The sequence below is a fragment of the Meleagris gallopavo genome, chromosome 11 (assembly GCF_905368555.1).
Source record: "Meleagris gallopavo chromosome 11, MGAL_WU_HG_1.1, whole genome shotgun sequence".
NCBI classification, from domain to species: domain Eukaryota; kingdom Metazoa; phylum Chordata; class Aves; order Galliformes; family Phasianidae; genus Meleagris; species Meleagris gallopavo.
Window position 1 is genome coordinate 12192863 of NC_139414.1, and position 13436 is coordinate 12206298.

The 13436-nt window shown below is 56.8% G+C and overlaps 1 protein-coding gene across 1 annotated transcript; it reads right to left on the reverse strand.

Annotated features, from left to right (window-relative positions):
• Window positions 1-9748: 9748 nt before the first annotated feature.
• FAM43A (family with sequence similarity 43 member A) lies at window positions 9749-11971 on the reverse strand. The gene has a single exon (XM_085233108.1). The coding sequence runs from the start codon at window positions 11650-11652 to the stop codon at window positions 10564-10566; it is 1089 nt and encodes a 362-aa protein (XP_085089234.1). The 5' UTR covers window positions 11653-11971; the 3' UTR covers window positions 9749-10563.
• Between the last annotated feature and the right edge of the window lie 1465 nt (window positions 11972-13436).

A 13436-nucleotide genomic window follows, 5' to 3' on the forward strand; every position in this document is an offset into this window, starting at 1 on the left:
TCAGAGACCACCGCAGGAAGGAACTTGGGAGGTGTCCAAAGGGTAACCAGGCCATGGAAAAACACCAGGCAGGGAACGGGGACTTGAATTTTCTGTGCTGTTGCAGAGGTGCTGCTGCCATTGTGCTTCCCAGTTACATATCCAGCATAAGGAATTTAGAATGCTTGCAAAGCCAGGCTGTTGAAGCATCAGCCAGCTGTGGTCACATGGATCTGAGCCTCCACAGCCTGCGGGATGCTGCAGGGAGCTGACAGCAAGGGCATGTGCATGGCTGTATCTGAGCTCTTATGGGTGCTTACGGCCAGCACCGAGTGAATTTATCATCCAGTTTGCGATGCAGGAGTTAATAGAATAAAAGCCTTGTAGACAGTATGGAGCTTATTATTTCAAGCTATCATCAACCTTAATTTAAAATCATTTCAAAAATGCCTGAGTGAAAACTTGTGCTGTGTTGAAAGCTGAGTAAGCCTGGCTTTTCATAAATTCTCTTGCTATTTTCCTCTCTCATGATATAATTGCATGGTTATTATCTAAATAGTTTCGTAATCAATTGCTTTTTTTTAGGGTTTGAAATTTGTGGAAAATGTAGCACGATGGTAAAGGACTCCATTTGCTGTCCAGGACTGGGTTTTTGTGTGTAAAGAAGCTGTAAAGCACACGTGGGAATCCTTCAGCACAAAGACTGTTCACAGATGGGTGTTCGTAGGCTCTCACACCAGGTCCATAAGCATGAGCTTGCTTTTCACGTTGGCTCTTACACTGCAGTCTCCCTGGTCCTTCCTCTTCCATATGGAGGAGTCCTCCTTTCACATGGAAATGCTCTGTCCGTTCATGCTTGTTCACCGGTGGCTGGGTTCTTAGGGAGTTTCTCATAGCTTGGGCCTTCAGCTGGAGGAGGCAGCTGTCTCCTGATCACCTGGAGCCTGAGGTGACTGCCTGGATGCTGGGAGTTCTGTGCTGACCCACGCCAAAGTGCCTGCCCACCTTCCCCCTCTACAGTTGCATGCAGAGATAAAGCCCGTGGAAGCCTCAGCAGTGAGCTCCGGTGGCTGTCACAGGGCAGCTCCATGATCCCACAAAGTGTAGGAATGCAGGAACTTGGGAGGGAGCCAGGCAGCACGGTTTTCCTCATGGCACCTCAGAGGAAAGCATGGCAGATGCTTGCAGTAACTTGCAGTACTGAGCTTAAGGTCAGCTTCGGCATCTTGAAAGCGAGTGAAGTAATTTGTGGTATCCAGCGTCTGCAAATGGAGTTCTGTGTAACTGGGAGGGGCGAGTCATTAATGGCACTGAGAAACTGCTTGGGAAAAATCTGCATGGATTGATCTGCTGTTGCAAACAAGATAGATTCTGCTGTCCCTTAGCAAGAGGCTGCATCTGTGACAGGCTCCTGCTTAGTGTGTATTAAAGATCCCACTGAAACCTCCCAATTTATTTATAAAAACACTCCTGGGGCACCGGTTCTGCTCTGTGAAATTTCTCTCAGGCTTCTCAGTGGGCAGAGCTGGAATTAACTGTGCAACTGCCCACAAAAAGCCACTTCTTTTATTGCTCTCTTGGTGAGATGGCACAGAAGCGTGGCTGAAGTGTGGAGGGCAAATCCACTGTGTTTAGACAAAAAATCAAACTGGTGGTGGGGGAGAGGGGTGCGGTGCAGCTGTCTTGCAGGGCCGTCCCTCTGGCCTGTCTGCAGGGCTTAGTGCAGGTTAGACCTTTACCTGATGTAAGCTCTTAAGACTTCTTTGGTGGCCTCGAGGAGTTATCTGCTGAGCAGCTCAGGGTGCTGTGAGAGCCTCATGCTCCCTGGGGAGCCTCAAGGTGCTGGAGCCCTGCAGGGGATTTGTGCTGCGCGGTGTGGCTCAGCTCCTGCCTGTCCCAGTGGGATGCCTCAACACCACATCTTGTGAGGGCTGGAGCTCCCTGTGGTGCCATACACTGAGCTCCTTGGCATGGCCACACTGCATACCAGACTGTGCTGAGGCTGCCTTGGCTCTCACAGCACATCTCTGCCCTGTGGCGCTAATTAAACAGCCTGGGAAGAAGCCCTCCCTGTAATTAGAGGCAGCCACCTGCACTGCGTGCAGGGATAAGAGCTGTGGCAGGAGCTGGCTCTGGAGCAGCTCTCCTTGGCTCGCGAGTGCCGCTTTGGACAGTGAAGGCGTCAGTGGGCCTGGCTCCATCTTTAGCCCTGAGGCTACGTGTTATTAGCATTTCTTTTAACAGTAGGGCTGCATTTTAAAGGAAATCTAATTTTACATCGTCTGAGCATCTTTGACAAAAGCAGAAAGGCCCTGGATGACAGCAACGTGCTGGCTGCTAGCAGGGCTATTTTGGTGCTTCAGGGCAGCAAAGCCGACAGCTGAGTGGTTATTTTGGCGCAGCGGGGCCAGGGCTGCATGGCAGGGATGGAGCCGGTGGTCCACGAGCCCACAGCCAGCAGGGGACAGCTGCCCGTGGGTCGCTCCCTCTTTTCTTATCCAGGTGAAGTGGGGCTGCTCTGGGTCACAGCCACCAGCACACAGCCCCTTGCCTGGCTGGCAGCTGCAGGAACACTATGGAGCTGCTCTCACTGGCCCAGGTTGCCTGGCAGGAGCAGAAGGTTTCTGGCAATGGTACAGAGGAGAAATCCCATCCGTGTGCTGGAAGTCAAAAACATTAATTAAACCACAGTATCACTGATTGTTATCTCAGGGGAGAGGCAGAGGGTGAGAAAAAGCTCGGGGGAAGGAAACCCGGAGGAGGATCTGCTTGGAGCCTTCCTTTCCTTTGGAAAAATGGCAGGTTACGTCCTGGCCCTCGCCCTGTGAGATACGGCCAAGCCCTGCACTGTGCCTGCCAAGCAGAGGCAGCACTGGCACAGCAAAGCTGGGGTATGTGGAGCCGTGGCTGGGCTGCCTCCACCTCCCTCGTGGTGAGGTGATACTGCTGGATAAATAAATCTGTAAGTTGACTTATGATGGATTTAGCAACCCTAAGACATTCAGTATCTGGGAATGCACAGAGCAGGGCCATCCAGAGGAGCACAGATGCAGAACGAGGCCGGTGCCCAGCTGCTCCATATCCCCACTGCCCTCCTGCCACCTGTATGGAGCCGTGTTACACAACCCTCCTGCAGCACGCTGCACAATAGGCACTATTTTTACAGCCTTTCTGCTTGTTGCAGGCAGCACACAACTCTGCAGGGTGGAGGCTATCCTTGTGCTGTTATGTAGGACAGTTCAGTCACTTGTCCCTGTGCCCTGCTTCTGCCTGTCCTCACACCCAAATGTGCAGGACAAGGATGTGGGCTTTGTGCTCGCAGGGAACAACCATGTTGGCACCCACCTGCAGAGACCAGCCTGGAGGCGAGCTGTGTTGCCAGGGATGGTGCTTTTGCCCCTCCTCAGGTTCATCCCAGAGCAGTGGAGGGCACCGCACTGTGCCCCCCTGGTGCAGAAGTGGGGAGCCCCTCACCTGGCCCCCTGTGCTGGGGCACCGCTGCTACTTACTCAGAGCAGAAATTCCTCATGGGCATAATGAGGATTGAGTAATTTTCTGCACAATTACTCCAGTTTATTTGGGGTGATAAACTGGTATGAAAAGTGAAGATGAGGCTTGAGAGCGCCTATCTTCCTTCTGAATTTACTTTATGACATATAATGGAGCCTGAGCACTGCTAAGAGGCTAGAAGAAGAGGAGCCCTGCAATGTGGGGAACAGGTCAGACTAGGAACGCTCAACCTTTCCACCTTCAGCACTTGTAAATGGAGCCAGCAGAGAGCTCTGCAAACACACAGAAATTAGGAAATGGGAGCCCAGGAGCTGTGCATATCAGCCTAAGCCTGCAGAACAGGCTCAGTGAAGCCCATGGGTTTGTTGTTGTCCCTTCCCATATCTCATGTTCTTCCTATGGGAAGAACCACTTGCCTAATTAAATGGCACTAACGAGGTCTGCATCGTCAGCCATGCCTGAGCGCACTGAGCTTCAATGGCATGCAGAAAAAGGCAGCGTGCTGCTTTCTGGGTCTCTGCGTGTGTTTAGAACCTGACAGCTGCGTCCCCAGCCCAGTCGGTACAAGGTATAATTAGAGGAGCTGCCTGAATACCACTGCTAGGAAAGTGATGCTAAAATAGCGGTGTGGAAGGAGAGCTGGGCCATACGTTTCTGGGGTACGTGCTGCACCAGGCGCTGTGCAATGATACGGTTGAGGCAGCCTCTGCTGAGGGAAATTAGAATCTTTGTGCTGTAGCAGGGTACACGCTGTTCTTAGGATGCAAGTTTGGAGTCGCATTTAAAGCCATCCAATGGAACATTTTCCAATTTTTATTTATCAACAAGCATCTACACGTATTCCTGCTGAATGAAATATTTATCCACAGACACACGCACACAGAATGTGAGAGTGCCGATGTATTATTTATTGCCATTTCCCTCCCGCCGCTCATAAATAACTCATCATGCCTGGTTTCAAGTCCAGCCTGTGGCTGGCTACCTACAGCCACTACTGTTTGCCATGCCGGGGCATCTCAAGGAAAGGGGTGGGAGAAGGTGGCACTGCCCTGGCTGGGGACACTCAAGCACAAATCCCTGCCTATGGCTATGTGGGGTTGTGGATCCCCACCTGCAAACAGGGTGAGGGGACAGAGGTTAAGGGAACGCACTGGGCCCTGGGCATGCAGAGCGCAGGGGCTTCACCACGCTGTCATCTAAATGCAGATGTCAGACAGCAAGAGCTGCTGTGTGAATATCATCTCCTGTGGTATGAGATACGTCATCCATAATGAAGCTATGGAAGCTGCAACCGGGCACGGCATGCAGTCTGGGAAAGGAGGCAGCAGATCAAGTGGCAACTCACTTAGCTCCCAGCTCCAGCAGTGGGCTGGAGAGGTCCCATCCCACCCCAGCCATTCTATGATGCTGCAATTCTGTGCCTCAGATAAAACAGAGCCCAGGGAGTGGGGGCAGCCATTGGGATGTGTCTGTGGTGCTGCGTGTCTCAGCTGGGGGCTGAGATCCCTTGGCACCCCTTGGCACAGCAGCACAGCATGGCACGACACACACCAGCAGTCCCTTGGAGGCTCACTGGCTCTGAAGCTCTTTGTGTGCCCTTTGGCAAGGTTCAGGTGGCTCGGGTTTCTGGGCCAGCCACAGGCGTTGGTTCTGAGCAGCACTCTGCATGGAGGTAGCCTGTGGTTAAGTAAGGTGAGAGGCTGAGAGTGGTTCGATTTTGCAACAACAGCTGAGAACAAAGTAAAGATTTTACCATTTAAAACTGGGACAAAACTGGGCTTGAAGGTTTTTATGGGTTCCTTTTTTTTTAATCCCCATTTTCTTTTTAATATCAATAGCCTTTTATGAGTGGAATGAAACACTGTTGTAGCCAGTTGTTCTTGCTCCAGCACTGCTGGGATTTTCTCCTCTTCTTTTTCTATGTCCCAAGTCCATACGTGAGGTCCAGAGGGGTTGCACCAAGGCCAGTGATAAACCCTGAGCACGGACTGTCGCACAGCCAGCTCCATGACCTGTGCTCCCTTCTGTGCCGTGCTAAAGGGTGGCTGTGTGTTAAACAGCTCCGAGTCATAACTGTTCTTATGGCAACACAGCAAAAATGAGCTCCTAAATGCCCTCCTTGCTCCATGTATCTCCCTCTGCTGCCACATTGCCTTGCACCTGCACAACAATCCCAGCCCTTTATGGGCAGCACATGGTCTGTAGTGGCTGCAGAACTATTCCCTCTCTTACAGGCTGAATTTTAAATTTTCCCAAAGCCTTCTACTTGCAAACATGCAGATAGTGCAAGCTGCATTGTACAATTGTGGGTTGCAAGACAAAGAAAACAAGTTGTTCTTTTTAACAATTACTAAATGATTCCGTCGTGCAATTTCCCTGCCTCTGCTTTTAGCAGACAGTTTTCCTCAGGGAGGGAAAGCACTGCTGTGCAGGCTGCTACCGGGCTGTCATGGGGTCTGTGAGCACCTCCCAGCACCTCTCCTGTCCTGGGGCTCCCACCGGTGCCTGCAGGGGCTGTGGGTTCCTGGCAGGGTCCCCTCTATGTCCCGCAGCCAGCAGCAGGCTGTGCTCCAACCCCTCCGTACTTCCTCCATTTGTTTCTTCGGAGCTATTTGGGGGGAAGCAACGTGTTGTTGTGTCTTCAGCTTGTGGTTATTTGGAGAAGGAGAATGCCTTTGTGGGGGAGGACAATGCAAAGATTAAATGCCTCAAATTCTCCATCTCTCATTGTTGTGGCTGTGGGGGGAGCAGCTGGGAAGTGTGCTGGGATGATGCTCATGCTTTGTCTGGGGAAACCATGTGATCACTTGGGATGTTTTAATGTCATTGCCCCACTGGAGCCAGGTGTCAGGGGACTTCACCCTTATGGGATAGAGCTAATTGGAGCTGACATCGGGGAGCATTGTGTTGGATCCTGAAATAGCTTTCTGCACACAGAGGTGCCACGAGGAAGAGCGAGTGTCAGCATCCACTGAGCTCATAAAGCTGCCCCAGACCTACACGGACCAGAGCTGGATCCATGTGAGTGCTGGGGTCCACAGGGCAGGGCCAAGTTGTACTACTGAAGCTGAGCCAGGGTGATAGGGTCACACTGTGACCAGCCAAAGGCAGGTGGTGTGTTGGGGAAAGGCTTCCCACAGCTCTGGCTACTCTCTGGGATCTGTGCACCATGGGAACGCAGCACATCCCCCCTTACTCATGTTGCCTCCTGGGTATGGTACCTGCCTGGGGGCTCTCTTGGGACTCCGGATGGGAGCCAGGGCTGCAGAGGAGGAAAGCATTCCCCAGCCCTACATCCCCTCACTGCCAGCTGTCCTCAGGGTGAGAGGAAGAGCAGGCGGCTGTGTTCACATCATGCTCTATTGTCTCGTAATTATTAGCAGAGAGATTGAAAATGTAATGATGATAATTAAGCTAAATTGCAATCTTCCTACAGGAGCTACTGAACTATTCTTATCAACTTTCCATCCTAATTCCCTTAACCATTTGCTGCTCGCAGGAGCCCTTGCAGCCCTGTGCAGGGAGCTGCCTCCATGCCGGGACCAGCGCACAGAGCTCAGCACGTGTGTCTGCAGCCCAGCTCTGCGCAGTGTGGATGCTCGCCGTCCCTGAGCAGCAGCAGCTTTGGCACCACTGCTCCCCCCAGAAGCACTGTCAACTGCAATCAGTGTCACCGCTCTGCTGGCTCATGAATCCCAGCAGCTCTGCGGGAAGAGCCACGATTCTCAACCCCCTGGGATGGGGGCTTTCCGGAGGTGGACGTGACGTGTAGCGTGTCCCCCTCTGTGCAGAGGTGGCTGCAGAAGGCAGGCTGTCACAGTCCCGCTTTGGAACAGCACAGGAAGAGCGACATAGCGCTTTGGTGGGGGCAGCTCCCCAGGGCAGAGCTCACATCCTGAGCCGGGGATACGCTGAGACAAGGGGATAGACATAAGGAGGCACCAAAATGTGCCGCTACTCTGGCCGGAACCCATGAGACGGAGCCGAAGGCAGCAGCGTGAGAGATGCTCACAGCACTCAGCCTCTACCCCTCGGTTTCCTGGAGCAGTGCCCATCCAAGACCTCACCCAGCTCCTGCCTGGTGGAAACCTGGCCCTGTGGGACTCCCCTGTGCCCAAACCCATGCAGTGGGTGCTGGGCTTTCCCTAACCAAGGCCAGGACAAAGCATCCTGCAGCTTTTCTCCTGTCCTTGGCACAAAGCACAGCCCAGCTCATGGCTGGGGCCGATCCTGGAGGTGCTGGGCAGCTGCAGCACCTGCAGGAGCTCTGCACTGAGGGCAAGATGGAGCCGAGTCCTTCCTTATGTAACCCTTTTCCTGGTGTTTTCATGTCCGCCTGCTGGGCAGAGCTCCCACCGGCAGAGGGGATGTCATGTTTTTATGCATGCATAAGTCAGATTTCACACTGGCTTGTAGCAACACTTAGCACACCCGCAGCTCCCCTGCCTTGTGGGGCATGACCTGAGCTGCAGCCCCTTTCCTCCTGCTGCGAACCCACTGACAGCAAACCCCACGTCACCGTGGATTGAACTGCCCTCACATTCCTGTCTCACACATCCCCCCCTGCTAGCAGAGTGTGGGGGGGTGCACTCTCACAGCATTCTGGCCCTATGCTTTGGTGAGTTTGGTGTGATGGCCAAGATTTTGGCAAGGGTCCCATGGCCTGGCTCACACAGCTCAGCCATTGGCTGATTTTTCTGGTTGTAAATAATATTTTCTCCTGTTGGGAATGAGGAAGGATTGGAGAAGTGTGTGCTAAGAGCAGAGGAAAGCAGGCAGCTGCAGGGTTGGGCTGGGCCCCCTCTTTATCAGGGGAGGAGATACTCTCCCAACCTTGCTGTGCAGAATGCACAAGGCTCTTTCTCTGCCCATGTACGTTTGTGCTGCAGTGCCGGTCCATGCATGCTGCTCGGGGCAGGGCACAGCACACACGAAGAACCTCACACATCAGCTCTGCAGAAAGCTGCTTGCATTTTCTCAGTGGTTCCAGTGTGAAAATATGACATAGGGGGTTGCACTCCGCATTTGCAGCTCATGAGCTGTACCGGCCTCTTCCTCCCATGAGGCTGCCCAGGGGCTGCTAATGGCTCCAGGGAGAAATGCTCCAGGCCTGGCTGGAGCTCAGGGAGGTGGTCGCTCAGGGAGTTCTGCTCTCAGTGCAGTGTGCTGAATGAATGTTTCCTCACTTTTGCCGGCACAGAGGCTGTTCTGGAGAGGGGAAAGGCACTGACTGAGCTAATGCCATTAACTGCCCTTAAGCACACACAGAGGGTGTAAAAGCAAACACCGCGGTGTGCTCAGAGCAGCCTGCAGGGCTCTGCACTGCACTGCTGCAGCTGGGACATGACCTGTACTCTGGGGGAGCTGGGACAGGCAGGGGTGCACGAGGTCCCCAGAGGGAAGGGCTGTCTGCAGCTCAGTCCAGGGGCAGCACGGCAGCACTTTCCCTGCCACTTTCTCCCTCTTTGCCTCCACCTCCAACTCCTGTGATCTCCTCCCTGCGGACCACTGCACTGCACTGCCCTCCTCACACCGAGGCAGTTCCCGCAGCTGCTCGCTGGTGCAGTGGCAGTTCTGCAGTGTTTTAATGAGATATTTACAACTTGCACAAGGCACTCACACTGGCCCCAGTGGTTGGGCTCCTGGGCAACATTCCTGCAGTGTGCCCGATTGCAGCACTGGGGAAAACACGTAGACGTCACAAGTGCCACATTAATTATCTCTTAATTGATACCTCCACTTGGGGATGAAACCGAAACATCTCTACTGCTCTGGGAGCTGCTGCTTGCAAACAGATTTACAGCTAAAAATACCCTGGTGGCCCCGTGGTCAATCTATTGCACTGCTTACCCTGGGCAGGTTATGAAATTCTCAGGTGTGGGCAGCAAAGGTCCGGCGCTGCCATTCGTGGCACTGCCCGGCTGCAAACCCTGCAGTGGGGACGGCACAGGTGCGGGCAGCCTCAGGGATTCCTCCTGGAGAGCCTCAGTGGTGTTAACAGCAACGGCAATGGCACAAGAGCTGTGACCCAGCGACAGGGTGCAGCAGACACGAGGCCTCGCGCACGTTGCCGTCCCTATTGTTAGAGGCAATCTCAGCCGTGTGTCTCAGAGCTGACCTTAGGTATTCCCCCGGTGAGTTTCCCCACTGTAACATCTCCACCCCGTGCAGGACACGTTGCTCTGCCCCCCAGCTCCTGTCCCCCCAGCTCCTTCCAGCAACGCACACAAATAAGGTCACACGGCCGCAGCCACCCCGCTTCTTTTAAATTATTGTCATCTTTATTTTCATCACGTATGTGCAAACAGAGGAGATCGCGATGGTGGTGTTCTTAAAAATAACCAAATGTATTTGCATACATTTCCCTATGTACAGGTGAACAGCCACGAGTAGAGTTTTCTTTTGCACAGCAAAAGATCTAGAGCACTGAGACTGGGGGCAGGACCGGGGCCCAAAAAAAGGGTCTAAATTAAAAACGGTCATAAAAAATAAATTCACGACAGTGCAAACCTCTCGGACACGACAGCACGATGGAGTGACTTTAATGTAGAAAACGGCACCCCCCCCCTCGGATGTGAGATTTCTAACTGTAAACAAGGCGCAACACCTCCCTCCCTCCCTCCCCAGGGAAAGCTATTCCAGGAATTTGGCAGATCTTCAAGGGCCGGGAAGGAGGTAAACAGCCCGCAGACACCTCCTGTCCGCGGGCCACGGCGGCGCCGCGGGGCCACGGCGCGCTCGGAGGGACCGGGAGGGGCCGGAGGGACCGTGCGCTGCCGGAGGAACGGATCCGACGTTCCCCGGTGAGGCCGCGCGATGCTGGCGGAGGGCCCCCGGCGCTCCCCAGCGGAACCGGACGCTCCCGGGGAGCGCCGCGCGCTGCCGGCAGAGGGGATCCGATGCCCCCCCGGTGAGGCTGCGGGCTGCCGGTAGGGACCGCGCGCCGCCGGCGGAGGGGGCCCGGAGCTCCCCGGTGAGGCTGCGAGCTCCTGGGGTGGAGCCGGTGCGCCCCGGCGGAACCGCGCGCTCCAGGAAGGGCCCGAGCGCTGCCGAGCCGTGTCCCCTCCCCGGAGCTCATCCGCTCTCCGGGTCGCCCGGTGCCGGCTGCTCGGCGCCGTTGCAGGGCGGGGCGGCGCCGTCGGGGCCGTTGCTCTCCAAAGAGGACTCGCTGCCCGTGCTCTCCCCCGAGAGCAGCCGCCGGACGCCGAGGTCGGCGCGCAGCGAGCGCAGATCGTTGCCCAGGCTGAGCTCGCCCAGGTCGCGCAGCAGCCGGCCCAGCTCCGGGCCCTCCTCGCGGCCGGCGCCGGCACGGAGCAGCTCGCCCTCGGGCTCGCCCAGCGCCTCCAGGATGTCCTCGCAGTCGCAGTGCATGGCGCGCTCCTCCTGCTCCTCGCCCAGAAGGTCCTCCGTGATGGAGCCCAGCTTGGGTGCGCTGCGGCTCCGCTCTACCGGCGGCTTGTAGCAGCACTGCCCGTTAAGAAGCTTGCGCAGCGGCACCAGCGGGATGCTCTGCTCGCCCACCAGCTGCTGCTGCTGGTGCCGCGCGTCGTCCCGCTTTTTCAGGCGGCGGAACTCGGCCAGCGCCGTGGCCGAGGTCTGGTAGAGCAGCAGGGCCATGGCTTTCGCCTTCTCGGGCTTGGAGACGAGCACGGCGTGGCAGCGCAGCATCACCGCCTTGTGCTTCAGCTCGTGCCGGTAGATCCAGGCGAAGACGCGCGGCAGGCGCGGGTCGGCCACGCAGTAGGTGACGCGGTGCAGCAGGTAGAGGTGGCCGGGCCGCCGCAGCCCCTTGTCCTCAGCGTGGGCCATGCGGATGCCCTGCGCGCTGATGGTCAGCTTCATCTTGGTGCCCTGGCGACCCGCCTCGCTCTTGCTCCAGATCTTGCAAACGGCCAGGTCGGTGCAGCCCTCGCCTTTGGACTGGATGGTGGTGGCGTTGCCCAGGTAGAGCACGGTGTACGTGGGGTCCTCGCTGGTCACGCGGAATTTCCGCCGCTTGGAGCGGAACATGCTGCCCACGCGGTGCAGCGCGCTCTCGGGGCAGGCGCGGGCCAGGGAGGTGAGCGCCGAGTAGTGCACGCTCACCGCGTAGCCCTTAGGCTTGCTCTGCCGCCGCGCCTCGCCCGCGACCAGCTCCACCTTGCTCCTCTTCCAGGGCAGCATCGCCCTGCGAAGCCGCGGCTACGCGCCGCGCCGACGGCTCCTGCCGGGGGAGCGCATGCCACGGCGGCGGCTGCGGCGGCTGCGCTGCCCGCCCGCCTCACATCCTTGCGGGCGTCGGGCCGCAGCGCCGTAGATATAGGCGGGCGCCGGCGCTCCGCGGGCGCGGAGAGGGGAGGCCCCGCGCACCGAGGGCGGAGCGCCCGCTGCCCGCGGCCCGCGGAGCTGCCGCCGCGCTGCTCGTCGCCCGCCCGCCGCCGCCGCTCTGCGCCGCCCGCCGCGGAGCCCCGGGCCTGGCCCCGCCGAGAGGCGGGCGGAGGGCGGCGTCGGCCCCGCCCGGAGCCGGGGCGGGAGCCGGGGGGAGCCGGGGCCGTTCCGCCGCGTCCCGCCCTGCCGCCCGTCCACGCGTGAGCGTGCGCTGCCGGCCCCGCTCTTGCGACACCGCGTTCCCTCCGGTTCGGTGAGTCCGGCTGCGGTGCCTGCAGCGAAGCCCGGCTGTTACGGATGAGTAATGCTTCGCGCTGTTGGTGTGCAGCGGCAGAACACGAGCAGCTCCCTGGCAGCTTCTGGCTGAGGTTATGTGAACGCGCTCACGTACGTTATGAGTGCTGTGGGAAGCCACTCTCTGGGTCGTGGTGGAGCTCCTCGGGGCGGGTATCGCATCCTGTGTCAGAAAAGGTGCCCATTCTGGAGCTGCAGAAAGTGGCACTTCGTCACATTTGAATGAATGCTTTGCAGAATGGGAGCAGTGCTTCTGAGTGCAATAAGAGGTACAAAAGTACACTTACTTGTTTCCCACGTCATTTATAAAGTCTGGATCAATTGCAATAAAGCGATATTATTTATTATCATGACATTATGCCATCTAGCAGGTTCTTCGGGAACTGCACGTCTCCACAGCACCCGGTGCCACATTAGCCACAGCGTTGCTGTTTGCTTCCATCCCAGACACAACCCTGCACCAGGAGCAGCTCTGTGAGCACGGCCCCAGAGCACTGTAGGGGACACCTGTGTCTGTGCTTCCAGAAAACTGCTGGATGTGTGCCCGCAGTGCGGGGCATTTCCTGTCTTAGGGAGGCCTGGTGTAGAACTTGCAGCATTAGAAAATCCATGTCTGGCTGTGAGCAGTGCGTGGGACAACCGCAATCTCAGGGCTGCAAGCAGCTGGGTGCTGCCACATGCATGAGCACAGCAGGAGTCCTCCTGAAAACACTGCACATCCGAGGGCACAGGATGACACGTGACACTGTGCTTGGCAACTCCGCTCTGCACTGCCTGCTTGGGCTGGGGGTTTGGTTACAGCCAGTGCTGGGCAGAGAGCAGCCCAAGCACAGCTGCCCATGGCCCAGCTGCAGGCACAGCTGCAGGTTGGTGCCTTGTGGTTAAGGGCCACCTGGGGATGGAAAGTATCTCCGCTCAATTCCTCACTAGACTTCCTCTCCACTTGCTGTGCCACAACACTGCAGCCCGCCTTGCTCTGTTAATGCTCCCAATGGCAGTCTCTTTCTGCTTCATCTCCCAGCCTGGAGCTGATGCTGCGAGGACAGCAGCACAGCATTCTGCAGGGCATGCACGGCCATGTCACCCACGGGGAGGAGAGCAGCCTGCTTCCTACTTGTGTCACACACCAGCAGCTACTGAGCATCACCTGCCTCTGTGCACCTGCCCGGAGAGCTTTTTGGTGGCGTGGGAAAGTCTGTGAGATACAATCTCTCCTGAGCAACCCGGCTTTCCCTGCACGCAGTGCTGCGCATGGCTCTTGGCAGCGCTCCCCCTTCCTGCCCTGC